This window comes from Desmodus rotundus, chromosome 13 (genome assembly GCF_022682495.2).
Source record: "Desmodus rotundus isolate HL8 chromosome 13, HLdesRot8A.1, whole genome shotgun sequence".
In the NCBI taxonomy this organism is placed as follows: Eukaryota; Metazoa; Chordata; class Mammalia; order Chiroptera; family Phyllostomidae; genus Desmodus; species Desmodus rotundus.
This window is the reverse complement of record NC_071399.1, coordinates 92,457,695-92,477,851: the sequence shown is the minus strand read 5'-3', so window position 1 is coordinate 92,477,851 and position 20,157 is coordinate 92,457,695. Positions and strand designations below refer to the sequence as shown.

The 20,157-nt window shown below is 43.7% G+C and overlaps 1 protein-coding gene across 3 annotated transcripts in view; it reads right to left on the bottom strand.

Annotated features, from left to right (window-relative positions):
• Nucleotides 1-20,157, bottom strand: part of NBEA (neurobeachin) — a 470,020-nt gene that overhangs the window by 321,084 nt on the left and 128,779 nt on the right. For 2 of the 3 annotated variants that reach the window (XM_053916392.1, XM_053916394.1), the window contains 2 exons: nucleotides 11,349-11,503; nucleotides 9,058-9,181 (listed from right to left, as the gene is read on the bottom strand). In XM_053916392.1, coding sequence (XP_053772367.1) covers nucleotides 9,058-9,181; nucleotides 11,349-11,503 — 279 coding nt within the window. The remainder of the gene's footprint in view (nucleotides 1-9,057; nucleotides 9,182-11,348; nucleotides 11,504-20,157) is intronic. The other variant, XM_053916393.1, reaches the window with a different exon arrangement.

The following is a 20,157-nucleotide window of genomic DNA, read 5'->3' as shown; positions in this document are numbered from 1 at the left end:
TGTTATGAAAATCCCTGGTTACAATTATTATCAAATCTTTCCAAAGGTAACAGACCTAGAGATATGTCCAAGACCAACGTCATTATATGAACCAGCAGAAAAAGTCAGATTTATGTCTCAGATTCTAAACAAATCTGCATTCACAATAAAGTGTTGATTATTTGCAAATATTGCATGTTTAGAATTCTAGAAAAACCTAAAATTCTACTCTTATTTAGATACTACTTATATTTGAGTTGTATTTTAATAAGCTGCCTTATGTTAGTGCCATTTCATAACGTTGCAATTTTTATTTTCTTTTGATTTTAATTGTTTTGTATTCTCCTAGGTCCTCAGCATAATGTCAAAAATATAGTAAACCCTTCATAATTTAATTTGGTATGTTAAAGTTCTTAAATTTTGTTATTCATTTCTTATATTATACAAAAACAATAGATATCTATAAAAATGAAATATAAAATGAATAATCATGTATCCTTACGCAAGGTACCCAAAGATAAGGCCCAGATATAAAGGAAATTATTACATCAGTGCATTCCACAGTAGACTGTATCAATCAAATGTTTCTATGTAAATTAGGAAATGCACCCTGGCTGTTGTGGCTCAGTGGATTGAGAGCCAGCCTGTGAACTGAAGGGTCGCTCGCTGGATTCCCAGCCAGGGCACATGCCTGGATTGCGGGCCAAGTCCCCAGTTGGGGGCGCACAAGATGCAACCACACTTTGATGTTTCGCTCTTTCTCCCTCTTTTCCCCTCTTCCTAAAAGTAAATAAATAAAAATCTTTAAAAAATAAAAATAAAAAAATAAATTAGGAAATGTAGGAAGAAGTAAGTGAACTGATTTAAGTAAAACTGATGCAGAGAAAAGACTGGGAGAGTATTAACGACAGCAAAACCGTGTACTGTCAAATAACATTCTTCATCAGCTACGTATCATGACTAGTAATGGACTGACTGACTTTAAATATGTTGTGTTTCACTAAATGTCTAGTATGAAATACAAACATACTATTAACAGGTAGCTGAGGACTAACATGCACCCCAGACCCATGACCCTGAAATGGATTGAAAAACAGCTTCTTTAAACTGTAACTCTTTAGAGTTGCAGTTGCTAAGCAAAACACGAAGCTGAAAGAACTCTTATTTTATTTCCCCCATGATCTTCTTTTTTTCTAATTTTTTTAGTTCTCACTTGAGGACATGCCTATTGATTTTAATACTTTTTGAAACTACGAACTGGAAAATCACTGTTTAGGAATATGGAGTTCAGAAGAGCCACGGGGAACTCCCACTCTGCTTATGGAGAGCTCTCAAGGGCCCACTCATGCCCAGCTGTGACGGGAAAGCCTGGCAACTGAGGAGTGTCTGGCTTTCCAACCCCGTCAGAGCCTAGGTCCAGGACCAAGGAGCCTGCCCGGAGCCAGGCAGGGGGCAGGGGGCAGCAGCACTGGGGTTACAGGAGCTGGTAAGAAGTGGAGAAAGCTTTTACGAAACTGCAGAGGCCTGACAGCGAGCAGCTGGGGGAGAATGCACCTTCCGAACTGCAGGGAGACACAGAGCTGCAGGGACCCACAGGCCCTTCGCCGCAGCCCTCACCCCTGCTGCAGGAAGCTGGGCGGCACAGCGGAGGCAGCACGCAGAGGGAAGGACCCATGCCCGCCGAGACCCTCCTTCCCCTGTGCGCTGGGAAACAGAGCCTGTGCGTCTTGGAGAAGGACAGTGAAGCCTCGCCCTTGCAGTGATGGGAGGAAGCCTGTCCCTGTCGCAGCAGCTGAGGAAGGGACCAGAAGGGACTCTGCTCTGGGGAAGGGCAGGGAGAGAGGAGAAGCCCTACTTCCTAGACCCAGAGCGGCACCTGCCTAAAACCAAGTCTGAGCCAGAATAACACAGAGCCACTCCAGGGCCCCAAGCACCAGGCTGGCAAGTATCCAGTGACAAGTAGCAGCAGAAGCGGCCACAGTGCTGGGAGGGGGGATCTGGGGACTCTCTGAAGTACAGGATCAGAGCAAAAAGCCCAAAGATGAGGGTGACAGGAACCCTGAGAGAGGCGTTCTGACACGCCAGCCCTGGATGAACACAGGGCAAAGGCAGAGGAACGACAAGCTGGAGAGGGACCAGGACAAGGAAGCACGCTCTGGCCCCGGCCCCTGAGCGGAGCGCCTTCAATCTCAACACCGAGGGCCTGGCGTCAGTGGGGTCTGGCCTGTCTCCAGCATAAATAGTACGAATGCCAGTCTCTATGGTCCTGCATACAATGCCCAGTTTCTCCCAAGAAATGTAAGTACAAAGAATAAAAATCAATGTTGTCAGAATCACACCCGAGGGAATCAGAGTCCTGGATAAAGTGGACACTGGAACTAGCAAAGAATTTTAAATAACTATGATCAATACTTTAAGAGCTGATAAATCATAGAAAAGATAGTCAACATGCATAAACAGATGGGGAATTTCAGCACAGAGAAACAACACAACCAATTAAAAATACGCCGAAAGAGACAATAATGCCTTCAAAGGGCTTATCGATAGTCTTAAAAGCATCAAGTAAAAAAATCAGCAAATTAAAAATAGGTCCAATAAAAAGACACATTGAAACAAATGACTGAAAAACCTATGTACATACAGTGAGAGAGGGCGAGAGGCAGGTGCCTGAGAGAGCTGCACCAGTGCCTACGGCCGGTGTTGGCCCTCCTGGAGGAGGATGCGGACACCATGTGCCGCTGCCCAAAGACACCCACACTGTGGCACAGCCTCTGAGCTGTGAACAGCTGTGTTCCGTGGCTGAAGGGACGGTGCAAATAAAAATTGGGCCATGTGAGCCAACATGAGGAGAACCTCCTGTCCTGTGTGTGTGTGTGTGGGGGGGGGGTGCACCAGTCTAGTCACAGGAAGCCTGAAAAGCCAAGAACACACAGGCGGGGCAGTCAGAGCAGCCTGAGGATGAGACCAGCTGGACATGCCGCCACTGGTTCTGAAGGCAGGGGCAAATGCGAGGACTGGCAAAGAGACCCCACGAGCGAAGGGCCACCCCAGACTGACACTCAACCAAAGAATCCCGGCCACCAGTCCTTCCGTGGTGTGGAACTCGGTTCTGCCGACCACCTGAATGACCGGAGTCACCGCCAAAGCCTTGAACGGGGATCGGAGAGGTCGGAGTGAAGCCCAGAGTGGCCCTGGTTGCACTTTTAACCAGCAGAACTGCTCTGCAGTGAGCGGGGGTTGCTTCATGCTGCTAAGTGGGTGGCGATCTATGATGGTGCAATACAAGACAAGAGGAGGTGGGGCCGAGGAAATGTGAAGAGACAATCCATGAGAATTTTCCAAAAACGGTAAGAGGCCTTCAACCACCTATGCAGAAGGCACAGAAAATACAAGCAGAATAAAACGTAATTAACCAAGATTTGTCATAATAAACTGCCGAAACCCAACTATAAAGTGAAACATTCAAGAAGGCCGTCAGAAAATAAAGACAGATCCTAACAAGAAAAAACGACAAGAATGACACTCTCATTAGAAACCACACAGGCCAGAAAACAAACGTAAAAATGTCAGCCCGAGAGGGCAGGTCCACAGTGACAACGCAGGACATAGGGCTTGCCCATCCGGAGCACACCCACCCACCCACACGGAGAGCAGCTTTGGGGGGGGGAGGGTAGGGGACAAATAATAAACAGCAGAAATAAAAGGAGGGAGTATCTTACAGAGTATATGAATGTTAGAAGGATAATAGAAGGTGGCATGGGATTTCCATTTCCCTAACAGCTAGGGAACTCAACTTGAGCATCTTTTCGTACATCAGTTGGCCATTTGTTAGAATGGCTGTTATCAACAAGACAGGTAATAACAACTGTGGGAGAGGTTGTGGAGAAAAGGGAACCTCAGTCTCTGCTGGCGGGAATGTAAGCTGGTGCAGCCCACTTGCGGAAAACAGTCTGGAGGCGCCTCAAAAATTTAAGAGTAGGATTACTGTATGACCCAGCAGCCCTTCTTCTGGGTATCTTCTCAGAAAACTTGGAAACATTTATTCGCAAAGATACGTGCACGCTTGTGTTCACTGCAGCACTACCCACGGTGGCCAAGACATGGAGACCACCCACGTGTCCTCTGATGGAGGACCGGATAGAGAAGCTGTGGCGCATCCACACAATGGAGTACCACTCGCAAGAAAATACCGCCTCACAAGAAGCACTGCCATTTGCGACAACATGGACAGACCTGTAGAGCACCATGCCAAGACAAGTCAGTCTGACAGAAGAGCTGAGAAGTATACACTCTCACTCATATGTGGGATATAAAACAACGTAAAGAGTGAACAAACGAAGAAGTAAAAAACTCATGGACACAGACAACGGTGTGGCGGTGACTAGAGGGAAGGGGTGAGGAGATAAGGAAGGGTAGAGGGGTCCTACACATGGTGGCAGACGGTGATCTAGCTTTGGGTGGTGGGCACGCGGTCCAAGGTAAGGTATCAGAGAAGTGTCCACCTGAAACCTGGATGATCCTATTAACTGATGTCACTCGAGTAAACTGAAAGATTAATGAAAGAATATTAGGAACTACTTTATGCCAACAGAACCTGCCGAAACTGACACAGGCAAAACAGAAAATGCGGGGAGACCCATAACTATTCCATTAACCTTCTAAGTTAAACAAACTTTCCCAAAAGAGGATATCCAGGATCAAATGTCTTTTTTTTGTAAAGTATACCAAATATGTTAGAAAAACAAAAAAATGGCAATCTTATATAAGTGGAAACATATGGTATTTACTCTTTTTTGTTTGGCTTCTAATTCAAAATTCTAAGTTTACAGTAAAAAATTTAATTTAGAATGCCATCGAAGACATAAATTATAGTTAAAAAGACAAAAGTAAGACCTTTACAATGAAAAACTGCTATAAAGTTACTGAGAGAAATTAAAGATCTCAATGAATGGAGTTATAAACAATATTCACAGATTAAAAGATTCAATATTAAGCTATTAATTCTCCCTAATGCTAAATAATGCTAATTAAAATTTCAGCAGAATTTTTTTGGGCTGGGGGAATTGGCAGGCCTATTCTAAAATTTATGTTAAAAATGCAATGAACTAAAAATGTCAAAGCAACTGTAGAAAAGAACAGACTTAGAGACTTATTGTAAAGCCACAGGAATGGACAACTGTGGCGTGCTGGCCTGGGGACAGCCTGGCAGACCACAGAGAAGCACAGAGTCCAGAAACAGATGCACACACAGGTGCTCAACTGGTTTTAGACCAGCGGGCCAAGGGAACAGAGGGCCCTGAAGCACTGGGGTCCACGTGGATGGAAACAGGTGCCGACCTTGAGCGTGTCACGCAGACCAATATTCAGTGACAACGGATCATGGACCCAGTCATAAAAGCTACAACTACACTTTCAGAAGAAAGTTCTAGGAGAACATCTTCAGGACTTTACAGTAGGTCAAGATCTCTTAGGATAAGAAGATGCAAACCACATTAAACAAAGACTTTTTGAAACAATGGACTTCAAAATTAGAAACTTCCTTTTCTTAACACTTTTAACAAATGAAAAATATAAGCCACAGGATGGAAAATATATCTGCAGTGCATTTATCTGACAAAGGACATATATTCAGAATATATAAAGAACTCTTACATTTCAATAAAAACCACTTGATTTTTTTAATGGCAAAAGATTTCAATGGCCCATAAGCACATTTAAAACCCAACCCCACTTGTCATCATTAATTATTAGGAAAATGGAAAATAAAACCAAAGAGTTATGATTCCCCAGCCATTATAAAGTCTTAAATTAAAATGACTGTCAACAGCAAGTGCTGACCAGAGCACGCAGCAAAGGGAGCTCTGGACGTCTCAGACAGAAACGCAAATGCGAGCGCAGGGCAAACTGGCTGGGCGGTTCCCGTACAGACAGGCTCACACAGGCGCTTCCCGACTTCCAGGGGGGTTACGGCCACATGAAGTTGCAGATATTTTAAGCAGAAAATGCATCTCATACATCTACCCTACCAAACATTGAAGCTTTGCCTGGCCTACTTTAAACAGGCTCAGAAGAATTACGTCATTCTACAGCTGGGCCAAATCATTCATTCTATATAAAGTGTCAACCATTTCATGGAGTTTACTCTGCGTATCACTTTCCCACCATCGTAAAGTCGAAAAATCTAGGTCTCACCATCCTAAGCACAGGATGCTTACGGTTCATCCAGAAATGTTGCCCCGAGATATCTACCCAAGCACACACGTCCATGGCAAGACTTGTACTCAATCATCGCAGAGACGACTTGCAACAGCACCCAAGTGGAAAATAACCCCAATGGCTACCAACAAGGGAACAGATCAAGCAACGCTGTGACGGCAATGGAAGAGACCAACAATGCTCGGGAGTAAAAGCGGAGTGCTCATTTGGGAAAAGGAAGACACGCATGAAATCTCAGAATCTCAAAAGCTGAGTGAGAGAAGGCGGACGCGGAGCAGTGTAGTCTGTAGGATTCCATGTAGGTGAAGCCCTAGAAGAGACAAATGTTACAGCAGGAAAAGCATGCGCTTGCCTGGGGCAGAGATGGGATGGGTGACAAGCGGGGCACAGGACACGATCGGGTGATGGACACAGTCCGCATCTTGATTTTGGTGGTGGTTATATGGGTATACACACTGACCCAAACTCACTAAAAGATGCACTCAAAATGAGTATTTTTGTTGCATTTAAACAGTGAATGGTCTCAATAAAGTTTATTTGAAAACCAAAAATGGAAAAAAGATACAAATACAAAATATTAAAATTCTCAGACTAAGTCAAATAAGAAACACGTAGCTTCAACACAAAAAGTCAAAGTCGGTGCTGAAGACAACAAAGACAAACTGAAGAAATGGGAGGGACACATAATGCTCAGAGTCTGAAGTCCCCGTCCTGGAAGTAATCTGCAGAGGCAATGTAACTCCAGCTACAATAAATCTTCCGATTCCAGTCCTTGCCCAAACCATAGCAAGCTGCTTTTACTCTGCTTTTGCCAAATTAATTCTAAAATCCAAAGAGAACTGCAAAGAATCAAGGATAGCTTAGACTTTCTTCAGAAAAAGAATGAGGTTGAATGAGATGCGATCTTTACCAAACCCCACAGGTCTGCAACACAGGCGCACAAAGGGAGAGGGACAGGCAGAGGGGCGGGACTGATGGCCCAGCCAGCATCCAGGAGAGACAGACCCCTGCTCTGTGACCAACAAGGCAGAGCACCCGGAAAGAAGAGACTTGCAAAGACAGGTGCGGGTCACCTTGATGACCACATCACACTCCCCACTGCATTAGACCCACAGAGCATGGCTCCCGACAGGCAGAGCCTTTAAACACAAAGAGCAGCAACTAAAGCAGCCAGAAGGCAAAATAGGGAAAATGTAGGCAAAGATGTGACCTACAACAGAGAAAGCACTAACAAAACTCAGTAAACTGAGCTTCATTAAAACTTACCACTTCCACTGATCCAGAAAGATCATATAGGTAATGGTAAGAAAAGCCACAGAATGGGAGAAGATATGCATGTTTAACATAATCCTCCAAGGGCTCCATTTAAAAATGCATAAAGAATGTTTACAAATTAGTGAGAAGACAACTCCATTTTTCTTTACATCACAGCAAGAGATCTCAACAGGCAAATTATAAAAAAGGAAAGTCAAAAGACTAAGAACTATGTAAGAGGGTGCTCAAGTTCATTAATCATCAGGAAAGTGTACACTGAGAATGTGATGGAACACTACCCTACTGCTACCAAAATGGCTGAAATGGAAGGCTGACAACACTGAGCGTTGGCAAAGACACGAAGAACCGAGAGCTCTCGCTGCTGCTGCTGCTGCTGCTGCTGCTGCTGCTGCTGCTGCACGCACCCACACACGGCTTTAGAAGACCCGCTGGTGATGGCAGGAGACCTGACCCGGGGTGGCCAGTGCTTACTTACCACAATGTACACACACAATGTGTCAGGCTGTACACCTGAACCTCTAATTTCATTCACCACCGTTGCCCCAATGAATTCAATGAAAAGACAAGAAGACAAGTTGGCACTATCTAGTACAACTAACTTGCACAAACACTATGAATCAGAAGTTCTACTCCATGTTATCTACCCAGAAGATACGCAGACAAATGTGCAGAGCACCCAAGAGCAATGCACAGGCAGCACTGCGGCGCCAACCAGAGCGTTCCTTGTAACAGCCCGAAGGACAGAATCCCAAGGGCTGTCATCAGCGAGACAGCTCAATAAACTGTAGTATGGACTCACAAAGGGATAAAAATGGAATAAAAATAAACTATTGCTACAGGCAACATGGACAAATCTCATAAACACAATGCTGACAGATGAAGGCAGAGACAAAAAACACACACTGTACAATCCCGTTTATAGAAAACTCCAGAAAGAACCAGCCTGGTAAGAAAAGTCAGGGTGGGGAAGGTGAAGAGGAGCAAGAATAGTAGGAGCATGTACCCTCGTGCACGGGGCCTCCACACTGCACCTGTGTGGTGCTTGAATTAAAGGTGTGGACACACATGTGCGCATGTGTGCCCTTTAACTCCAAGAACTCGGGCCAGTCTCTTCCAGGAATGCTCTTTGATAGGGGACTAAAAAACATTCTTATCTATTAATCACAATAAAAAAGTGTTTGGTTATTCAAGTTCCACTATGTATGTTATATGTAATTCAAAAATTTATTTTGGAAGTCTGTATTTCAACTTTTCATTACAACCCCAAAGATGCCCAATTTTGTTACATTACCATTTGTGCATGTTTTTATTTTATTGGATATTGTAATGTACTGACAGTGACTTATAAATTAAGCAAAGTTATTGTGTGGAAATTATTCAAGATCTCTGGGCTCTGAAATATAGCAGCTTTCTGTATAATGAGCGAAAAGTATGGAAATGATGCAATTAGGGAGGGTGGTCACAGAATCCACCACTAGTGGTTCTCAGGAGCCCCTCACCACCCCTGTGTGCTCGGGGCGCACTGTCACCTGTTTGAGAAGGGGGGAGGGGTGAGTAGAAAGCGAGCAGGAAGTGATGCATACGTACCTCATGTTTTCAGCCGAGTCCTCGGGCATGGGAGCGACAGTCTGCACAGCGGGCAGGTTTTTACTGGTAGCACCATTCACAAAACTGGAAGAGGAGGAAGAGGAGGACCCTGAATCCACGGCACCTGTGTCCAAAAGAGTAACACTGAGCCTTAAACATGAATTTATTTAACAACATAATTTTCATTACATCATTCCTATCTGAGTTTGAAGAATTACTCATATGGATTTCAAAACATACTTTAACGATTAAAAAATCACTGGCTATTGGTACACTAATAACTCAGCCGATTTACTTACATTACAGTCTAACAAAACTACGTTACCAACGGAGTATAAATGAAAGACGTCAACAAATGGAAACAAGTTTTGGTAAAACGAGGCCGATAAAACAATGTAAATTTAGACGTGGAAACTTCGTGTCTCGTGGCTACGCTGGAATATTTGTAGTTTCCCTCACCTAGGACACAATTTACTGCAAGGTGTCCGAGCATGAATCTGTGGCACTGGAGCACCGGACGCTTATTCTGACGAATGACTGCGTCAGAAGGGCTATGCTGAGTGCCACTGCACCTGATTTCAAATTGAGTTCTCCTCAATGACCTGAAGGTGCCAGTCCGGAACAAGCTTTTCTGTAACGCACCAGCTAAGTAAGCATGTGAAAGAGCTGTGGAGTTGAGAGACATCTAGTGTTCCTGAATAATACCTTATCTTACACTAACTCCCATAAAGCAGGACTGCTCAGTGGGGCCTCCCCTCTAAAACTTGTGTGGCATCCCTGTGCCAAAACAGCCCCTGGGCGATGCCCCCCATTTAGATGTGGGCCCATGAAATGTGTGCGTGCTAATCACTATGGAGGAAGTTCATTATTACGATTTAGTTTTCACTGTAATATTGTACACTTCATACTGTCACTAGACCTCTTGCTAGCATCCATTCCTATAGCAAATATTAATTCATAAAATAGAAATTAGAACAAAATAACTTGTTTCATATAAAGATAAAAAGAAGTGATTTAATTTTTCATTTACCTATTTTTTTTAAAAAGGACGCATTCAATAAATACCAAATGCAGGTTTTTTTCCTACTACACTGGCACATTTTAAAAACCTTAACACTTTTTCTGGTATATACTTTGGTAAAAATTATTTTTATTCCTATTTTTGGAAAGTAAAATAAAGACTAAGATTGTACACTGAACACAAACATTTTACATAAAGTCTTCAAAGAGGCCAAGTATATTCATTTATAATATACGTAAATCAAAGATACGTTAACACAAAGCCATTAATGATGTTGTTTGTTATTTGCTCATAAAAATATCAGAGTACATTCTACTTACTACAACCCATAAATGTGTTGCTCATGATATGTCTCTCTGGTGGTATGAGAAAGAAGACAGATAGAGAAAGCACAGAGAAGAGCTATGAAATTAGGAGAACGGGAGGAATCTAGGTAATGACAACAGACGGGAAGGTTCAAGGCTCTACAGTTTGGAGGAGAGAAGGCTACTACAGTCAGGGAGGAAAAGTCAAGGGTCATCTTGCGTTGTATAAATACCTAAAATGGAATCACAAAGATGTGGGTAAGGATTTATTTAGCTATTAATCAACAGGAACATTTCTGGAAATTTACAAAAAAAAAAAAAAGAGGCTATTTTAGGCAGGCTTTTAAAATTCGTAGTGATTGGAATTCTCTGTTCCTAGGATCATTAGAAAAATGTCAGACAACGAACTGGAGACCGCTGTAATCTAGGTTCATATGTTAGCTCAATGTCAGACCGGGGCTCTTAGCCGCACGCATTCTTATCAGGCTGAGGCTCTTGCACATCATCAAGCTTCTTAGGGGAGCTCTGCTTTCCCTGAGTGTTTAGCAAAAAACACAGATCGAGGTTCAACCAGTAAATGTCACTAGCATATATTTAATACACCTTGTTATTCTTATAAAATTTACTTTTTTTACATATTAAACTTCAGTGTCCAAATTATCTTCGGGGTTGCCCCCCAGGTACTTTTCAGCAATCTGGTATCGCCCCCAAAGTAAATAGCACTACGTTTTGAGAGGACTCAAAACGAAAACAGTGTCCTCTAACACGATCACAAAGAAACACATCCTGGAACTACAGGCGAGTTCTGAAAGGTGGTAACATAAAGCAGACACTTCTTACAGACTAACATGCCCTTGAATGGCCAGGATGGTCATTTATTTTTAAGATCAAATAAGCAGAAAAACGAAGATACAGAACACAGAAAGAAAAAGATGGGGTATCACAATAATATATAAGGACGATACCTGTGGTATTAATCATACTTTTTGGTGTAGCTCCAGCTGCAGCAAATATGTTGGGTGTGCTGCCCGTGGGCAGCCCGGTCCCAGCGGCTGTGGCCCCCACCGTGGTGACAGCCAAGCTCCCGGGAGGTGGCTTCTTCACAGGCACCACGACACTCCTGCGAGAAAAACAGTGGGAAGTGACAAACCACACGGGCTTTAGGATGGACTCGAACCCCACCAGGCAGATACACACAGTCAGCACACCCTTCTCTCCTTCCCTCCTCCTCGTCTGAAGCCCCTGAGCACCACCTCACTCACGAAAACAGTATGGATGTTCAGAATGTATTGTAAAGTGCGTCGACCACTCATTCACGTGGCAAACACTGATGTGGATGAGTTTGCAAACATTTCTCAAGAGGGCATGTAGGATATAATCATGACTTTGGGAAAATGTGTGCCCGAGTTAGAATATTTTACATGTATACACAATGTTTTCCCTGAAAAATATACATAAAATGTCCATCTTGCCTACATTATATTCTCCATGTGTAAAGTAGTCATAAAAACTTTGCAAGTCAAATTTTAAATCTTCATAGTAAAGCAAAAATTAAACCAAGGAATCTGATATTGATTAAGTTTATATTTTATTTTTAGGAAAATAATTGAACACTTTTTCCTCGTAGTAACGTTAGCATAATGAAAAAGAACTGAGATGATACACTAGATGTTTGGTGAAAATGTATTTGGCTTTTAAACCTTGACTTTTTGAACACAGGAGTTGAGTATTTTCTCGCGTATTTCTTGAGCATACTTAAATGAACTTCACAAAACAAGAAGTCTGAACATGACGTTGTGTTAATCTTAAACCACAAATGAATAGGAATGTGAGTCCATTTAAAAGATAAAGAAATCGTTTTCCGTCATGGTAAATATCCTTATTTCTCTGCGGGAAGTTCCACTCTTCCCGAGCTCACAGCGTGGCAACCGTCCAGCACAACGCAAGCAGCTCCAAGCTCATTCATCCCGAACGGCGCTCAACGTGCCCACCTCGTGGCACGCACTGCTAATTACTAACATTCTGCTGCATGCCAAAAAGTATGTTTTTTGCCAACCTGACAAAAAAAATAGGAATAATTTTGATTCATTCACACTGAATATTGTTGTGTTGGTTGTTGTCATTTTTTTATTTGACAATCTAGGGGAAGAGAGGTCAGTGCCCCTGACTGAATAGGCAGGTAGTGCATGTGTTCAAGATTCTGGTGGCACAACGGCTGAAAATCATTCTAGAAAGTAAAATCAATCTAGAAAGTAAACGCATGAGATGTCCTCAAGTATAATGCTTGAAAACGGGTGTCCGATGGTACAAAACTATCCTGTCTAAGTTAGGTCTTTAAGTGCATCTATATTTTACAATTTCCCCACTGAAAAGCTCTGCTTAAAGGAACCTTCATCAATGGCTCAAGCTCAACTAAGTCTGTGACTTACACTTCCTTAATGCCACTATTTCTCAAATACTCTTGTTAATGCCATCAACGGCTTCTTCAATGTCAGAAATCTAAATTTTGAAGAATTATTATTCTTAATTTTAGAAATTATGTATTATTAAATTTATTATTACTATTTTAACATTAGTTTTACTTGAGCCAAAAAAATTTTCTTCATTACCTCTGGGCACCTTGTTTTTTTCTCTTTATGGATACAGTCGAATGCATCAGACCCAACACTGAACACTCAGCTATGTTATGAACTGCCCAAATCTCACACTCTGTTCCAACCCCCTGGTCAGCCATGGCTCAGCAAGCACCCTTATCACTCCCTATGAGAGGTGGCCAGACAAGCAGGAAGACCGCAGGCTGCGGAGTCAGGACAGCGGGCCAGCAGAATGCACCCCTCTCCAGCTGTGTCGTCTGTCCTCAATTTGCTCATCTCAGTGAGAACACAAGGTGAATGCCCCCTACGTCACATGGCAGGGACGTTACTGAGATGACTGTGATTTTCTGTGTATAATGCGCATCCACATTTCCGGCCCAAACTTTCAGGAAAAAAAATTTTTGTTTTCATTTTTTAATTCAACTTTTTATTTTACCCTTAGATATTTGGTTTTTTTTGTATTATAAAGGAATTTTAGCATTTATTTTTAAACATATTATGGTACAAGAAATTTTATGTAACAAACAATGATAAAATACAAGAACAGATACAAGATATTTCAGGTCCTACCCATGTATAAATGTGCATCCTTATTTTTCCCTCAAAAATTTTGGGGGAAAAGTATGCATTAATACACGGCAAAACAAGGTACTGAAAAGGACTGTCGATTATGAGTTACCTGAGAGGCATTCACTGTTCCCCTTAAGTGACATAACTCTCTTCCTATAAGGTGCGCAGTACTAGCTGTAACGATCCACACCAAGATCAATGAAAAAAGAACAAACTGTAACTTGGGATTTATCTTCTCTGAACTTATAAACTAAAGCTGAGGTGCACTATTTCACCAACTGCCCAACAAGAAAACAAAGGGATCAAATCTGGACGGAAAAGAAGGCTTTAGGGAAACGGGACTACTTGTCCCTGCCTCTCTCGTTACAACCCTTCTGGATGAACTAAAGAAACACAGGCTGACGGAGGGCGTGGGGAGGCAAAAGCGCAGACGGCAGGACTACGTCCGGAACGCTCCCGGTGAGCAGATCGTTACCAGCTCTGGGCAAAACCCCCTGTGAGCCCGCTGCAGGCATGCTGTCAAGGGCTGAGGCTGTGAGGACTGTCTTACCAAATGTTAGTTATACAGACGAGAGAAAAGGGTTTAGTATCAACAACCTGTAAGTACATGCAAACAGCATTCTACGCCCGTGCACTAGAAACTGGAAGCGTCGGACTGGAAAGCAGTGGGTGCGACAGCGGACTCCCTGAGTCTGGCCACCGGACGTGGTATGTGACTACAGGAGCGCAGTGGCTGGAGGCCCAGGTATGGATGGCTGGCAAACCGGAGTTAGAATTCTAGCTCCAACAATCACCAAGACACGTGGGCACGTCTTCCCGTGGGCCAGTGAAACTCTCTAAGCGCCATTGCCCTCCCCTTTAAAGTGAGGCTCATGGGACTGTTACAAAGACAAAGGGTGTAACGCAGGTAAAGTGCTCAGCACCTGACCTGGGCGTTGTAAGTGGTAGGGACGTCTTAGCGATCAGCACGTCCCCGACGCCCCACAGTGCTGACGCGGTCTGGGCCGACACTCGCACCCAGACGGCCAGACCTCGTGACGGAAACCCCACGTGCGGGTTTAGGCCCCTCATTTCAAGGACGATGACCAACAGTGTTGCGTCCACAAGGCAACATGTTGTTAGGATGACAGCAAACCCAGAAAACACACAGCATGTGAGAAAAGGCTGAGAGATGAAAGTATTACAGAAAATAGTGAAAAATAATTCTGCTGACTAAAAATCCGAAGATACACGACAAGGCAACAAGGTGAAATGCTTGCGTCCCCAAATACCAAATCAGGGCCAACAGGAGGAAGAAATCTCCGGTGACTGTCACGAGCTCCCGCTTCCAATGGCTGGTGTGGTCGCAGGGTCAGGGTGACGAGCTGCAATGGGTGGGAGGCTGGGCCTCGCTGTTTCCACAGATTCTGTCTCCGTCGGCATCTTCACACATCTGTGAGAACTACCGTCTCCCCTTTGCGTGCTACGGCCAGGTCGCCCATCTGGAACCGCGAGACTGCGCGCTCCTGTCCTTAGTGTCGTTTCTTCAGCAACGCTATCCATCCTGTGACACCCGAGACCGCTCTATGTCCTAAGAAACCCATTTTACAAATAATTTGAAAGTTTACGTTATATGTATGTGTTGATAACACATTTATCATCTTTTGGAATGTTGTCATGTATTTTTCGACTGCTGGCATATGAAAATACACATCGTCCACTCTTACAAAATCTTCTATCGGGTTGTTACCCAACACTCTCCACTTGGTTGCCTACTGCACCTACTCTGCAAGGCTTACCTAGAGATCTACTGACCCACTTGGGGCACCCGCTAGGGTGCATACACACCCTAAAACATATACGAGATTCTGTAGTACATTTATGTTTTCTAGGGACAACATAAAATTTTTATCTGGATTTCAAAAATAGAGCCACACAAGTAAAACAAAAACCTCCAACCTAAACCATGAATATATTTCACTGCAGATTTCTTCTAGATCTCCTACTTATGCTGATAGACTCCTAAAATCCTCTACATTACATACAATTTACCAATTGCATTTTTCTATCTAAAAAATATATTCTGTCTTCCCACACAATGTCACACTTCCATCCCCCAATTTAACACTGTGAGCTAGAAAGAAGTGGATACTTCCCTTACATACGTACAACCTTCACAGGCTCCAAGGCAGTAAAGGTCATCAAAATACCACACACCAGGAAATTATGCAATCCCCTTCGCTTCAACATAATGCTCCAGTGAGTAGTTCATAGTATCACAGGTGGCCCACACAAGGCCTGGGGGCCAAATCAGGCCCTCCACCTTGTTTTAGCCTGTGGCAGCGCCCAGCTCCTTGCTCCTAGTTAAGGAGTAGTTACATTTATACAATCCTAACATTACATTCGGCCCTTTGAAGGCAGCCTCGAGGCTAGTGGGGCCCCCCGTCAAAATGAGTTTGACAGCCCTGCCTTATATGTTTTGTAATCCACTGAGCACAAATCCTTCCGTCACTGGATTTGCCCTATCTCAAAGTCAGAGATGTGTGACGGGACCTAAGACTCATTCACTCATTCATTCACTCACTCATTCATTCAACAAACGTCTCCCGAGCATCGGCATGTGCGCAGGACTGTTCTAAGCTCTCAGGTACAACAGGGGACCAAACAGACAGAATCTTGGTCCTCATGGGACTTACATTCCACAGGGAGGGAGAACATGCGATGACGCACATGAGTGAACACTGTACACCAGGGAGGCGGTGGTGGGAGAAGAATAGAGCCTGAGGAGTGGTTCTGGAGAGAAGGCTACGAGAACACTCCCTGAACAGGTGGCACCGAAGGGCAGCAAACAAGGGGGACAGGGGCAGCAAGGAGGCCCTCTAGGGAAGGGCATCCCAGGCACAGGGCAGAGGAAGCCTGAGTAATGTTCAGAGTGACGAGACAAGACGGGACGAGAGAAGCCACTCCAGACCTGTGGACAGCGAGGGACCCAATAATCTTAGGCTACGGCAAGACCCTCTGGCTGCCACATTTAGGATAGACTTAGCAGAAAAAGGCAAAGTGGTTGTGGGAGCTGGTCGGGAAAATACTACAATAATCCAAACAAGAAATGATGGTAATTGGGATTAGAAAAGCAAAGAGAAAGTGGAAAAAAGTGGGTCCAATTTTGACAACCTTAAGAAGGGCGAGCAAACTGCTTTCGCAGGAGACAGGATATGGGTGTGAGAGAAATGTCTGAGACGACATGGAGATTTCTGCCTTATGCAACAGAAAAGAGCAGCTCTGCCCTCGTGGCTGGAGCAGGGTTTTAACAACTGTTAACTTGTTAGTTACCCACCCAGTGCTGCTGCTGAAACAAGTGGGTAGTCAGTCAGTCTCTAGTTAGGTGAGAGGTCTGGGCTGAGACATAAATTTGGGAGTCCTCAGTCTTTCTACCATTTCATGCTGGGAAAGAAGATGACATCACCCAAGAAGCAGTGCAAATGGAGAGAGCAGAAGTGGTCCAAGGATGGAATCTTGGGGGTCTCCATTAACTAGCTGTATGAATTCTGTAAAAAGGAAACCACTTTATGTGCATACCCCAAGATTTGTTTAGGTATAATTCGAGATATGGAAGATAAGAAAGGGCTTTTCAATAGTGACTCATGAAAGCAAGTGAGTCTCAGCATCACTCAGGGCTCCAGGTGAAACTCCCCTTCTTACCTCCCCCCACCTCCCTTCTGTAGCACTGACTGGGAACGAGCCATTCGGGGGATAGGACCACGCGGACACGGCCTGGGCACTCACACAAAGAGGACCTGACCCATGCCTTAGAGATGTTTGATGGACTGCAAGAGACAAATCGACCAAGCACTGTATTTCCTAACTGCTCAGGGTCAGAGTTATGCACCAGACCTTTTAAGAACACAAAAGGTGTGCGTAATAGGGAAGAGTGAGCTGAATCTAAGAGGATCCATAAGAGTTAGCCTAGAGGGGAAAAGTTCAACAGTAAAAACTCAGAGATGCAAAGAGATACGAAAAGACAGCAGACCGAAGGCCCTCCAAACAGATCCTTAGGACTACTCAGAGGTGAGGACCTCCATCCCCAGGAGGGAGCTCATTCCCTACGAGGCAGTCACAGGGACCCACTTCAGATCCGTGTGTGGGAAAGTGTCTCTGGCACGGATGTGGAAAATACCTGCGGGGGCAGGAGCTCCTGGAGACGCGGGGGCCCGGCAGGTGGGAACAGCGGGACTCACTGGAGAGACAGCCAGGCCAAAAGGGAGCCTAGCAGCTTTGGGAACGGATGCATCCTCTCTGTTCTGGCACTCAGGGCTTCTAACCAAATTCAAAAATAGCCACCTGCTCCTTCCTGGAGACTAATTATGTAGCCATTGCCTTTATCCTGGAACTGTGAAACGCCATGGGACTTGATGGGATTGATGCATTATTCTGAATGTTGGGAGGCCAAGTGAGTCCTGAACAGCCAAAGAAAACAGCTAAAGCTTCCACAGGAAACTACCGAGAGACCCATTACTAACAGTCAGTTCTCCTAATTTCCAGATTCCACTCTTCCCTAACACAGCTTACAGGTATTAAACGTTTATCTTGAAGAAAAGAACTGGAACTTTGGAGAGAACCAATCTGGTGCTGATTTTAGGCTGACGTGACAATTTACTGACATTACAGCCCAAGAGAGATCCCAAGGTTGCTGCTCTGATGTTTTCATGTTTTATGAGTCCTTAGTTGGTATTTAGAATACCCACAAGAGAAAAGGATACATAAGAAAGAGTTGAGCATTTTATTAATCTGCCCTTTAAAGAGAGATACTTTTTCAGCTCACTGACTGCCAGTATAAATGCCAGGAGAGACAAAGGCAACAAAACTGGAAAACTTTGGTACCACCCAAATTGCATCATCTGGCAACGGGCCCTAAAAAACTAAGCCCCGGACACTTGGAGCATCGTAACAGCTGGCACTGAGGTGATCAGGCATCACAGAAACTTGACATGTGAAGGCTGACAGACTGTTCATAAGTCTGGCTCACATTTACCTAGTCATCCTTTAAACACTATAATCAACAAGTTTAAAAAAAAAACTAGAAAACTGAAAGTACAGAAATTAAAACACTCAGTAATAACTATAACTGTGTATAATCTCACTTAATTCTAAGTTTAAAGAAATCAATGTGAGAGGATTCCATGAAATCTATATACTCTACACAAGGCCCGCAGGCTGAATCCAGCCCAGCACCTTGTTTCTACCCGGCCGCAGCGCCGAGCTCCTTGCTCCTAGTTAAGGAGCAGTTGCATTTATTCAGTCCTAAAGTTACATTTGGCCCTTGAAGGCAACCTCGAGGCTGATGTGGCCCCCGGTGAAAATGAGCTTGACACCCTCATCACTAATGTTAAAAATGTTAATGATAAAAAATCAGAAATACCTAGCTTCAGCTTGTACTTTGGGTTTCATAATATGAAGGCTATCTGTATTGAGTTTTTAGTCCTATAATATTTACAAAATATTTTTTATCTTAGAAATTTTCTTTCTCGGAGAATGAAACATTTAGAAACAAGAATATTAAAGTTTGAGGGGGAAAAATGCAGACTACTTTGCCTGAACATATCAAGCCCAGAAATTCAAATACTGTATAAGTAGATCTGCAAAATCCTGAAAGCTGAAGTATAGTCATGTAAGACAAATGTCTGTTAGCCAGAGAAGCAACACAAGTATGAGCTATTTGTGAAATCCTAGACTTACAACAACTTTCTAAACATAACGACAGTTCCAATGCATGGAGAACCACATTGCTCCCTGCCTTTCTGGGGGTTTTTTTGGTCTTTTGTCCAAACTGAAGGGAAATCTCAAGAATCCCAGATGAACTAGGACTGGGCTAAATCACAGACATATACCCAATTCTGAAAGACTAAAAGTACATAAATCTATAGATTAAAATTGTAGTATCCAAGATAGGGTAAAGCTTTCTGGTGGTTTAGGAGAAATGCATTACCACAACCTAGAAGTTACAAGGTTACTAATTCAGAAAAAAAACACAGCTCAGCTGGAGTATTTCACAAACCACAGACCTGTACAGAAATCTATCAGGAGAGAGTACTGGGGGGAAGCTGGCAACTCTGCGGGTGCCTCCGTGGTGGGGTTATTAAGCACTGCTGTTGGCAATGAGGCCGTGATGAGTAGTTATCTCTGCTCTCAGAAGCAGAGCATTAAGAAAGCCGTGCTAGTTTGTAACTGCAGTCCCTCAACACACAGTGTTCTCACCGGGAGACAGTGCTAGGGGCGGCGCTAGCATGTTCGGCGCTTTACAAATCATAAATATGCACCTTTTCGGCGCCGCTCCGTGGCATCAAAGGCATGCCTAACTCAGCACAGATGAAGGCGGGAGGGAAGGAAAGAAAAGACTTTGGCTCTTTCCATATGTGTAGATAAGAATGTTTATACATTTCATAATACAATCTGGCGAGAGATTTGAAACTACGAAAAAGGGGTTATTTCAGTTAGGTCTCAATGGTTCTAAAATGTATTGTTGCAGTAAAACAAATGAAAATGAACTTCAAAAAATAAAAAATAAACTTCAAAACACTGAAATTCATCAAGGCTCCGTCCCAAGAGTTGAGAGATGCCCCACATAGAATGC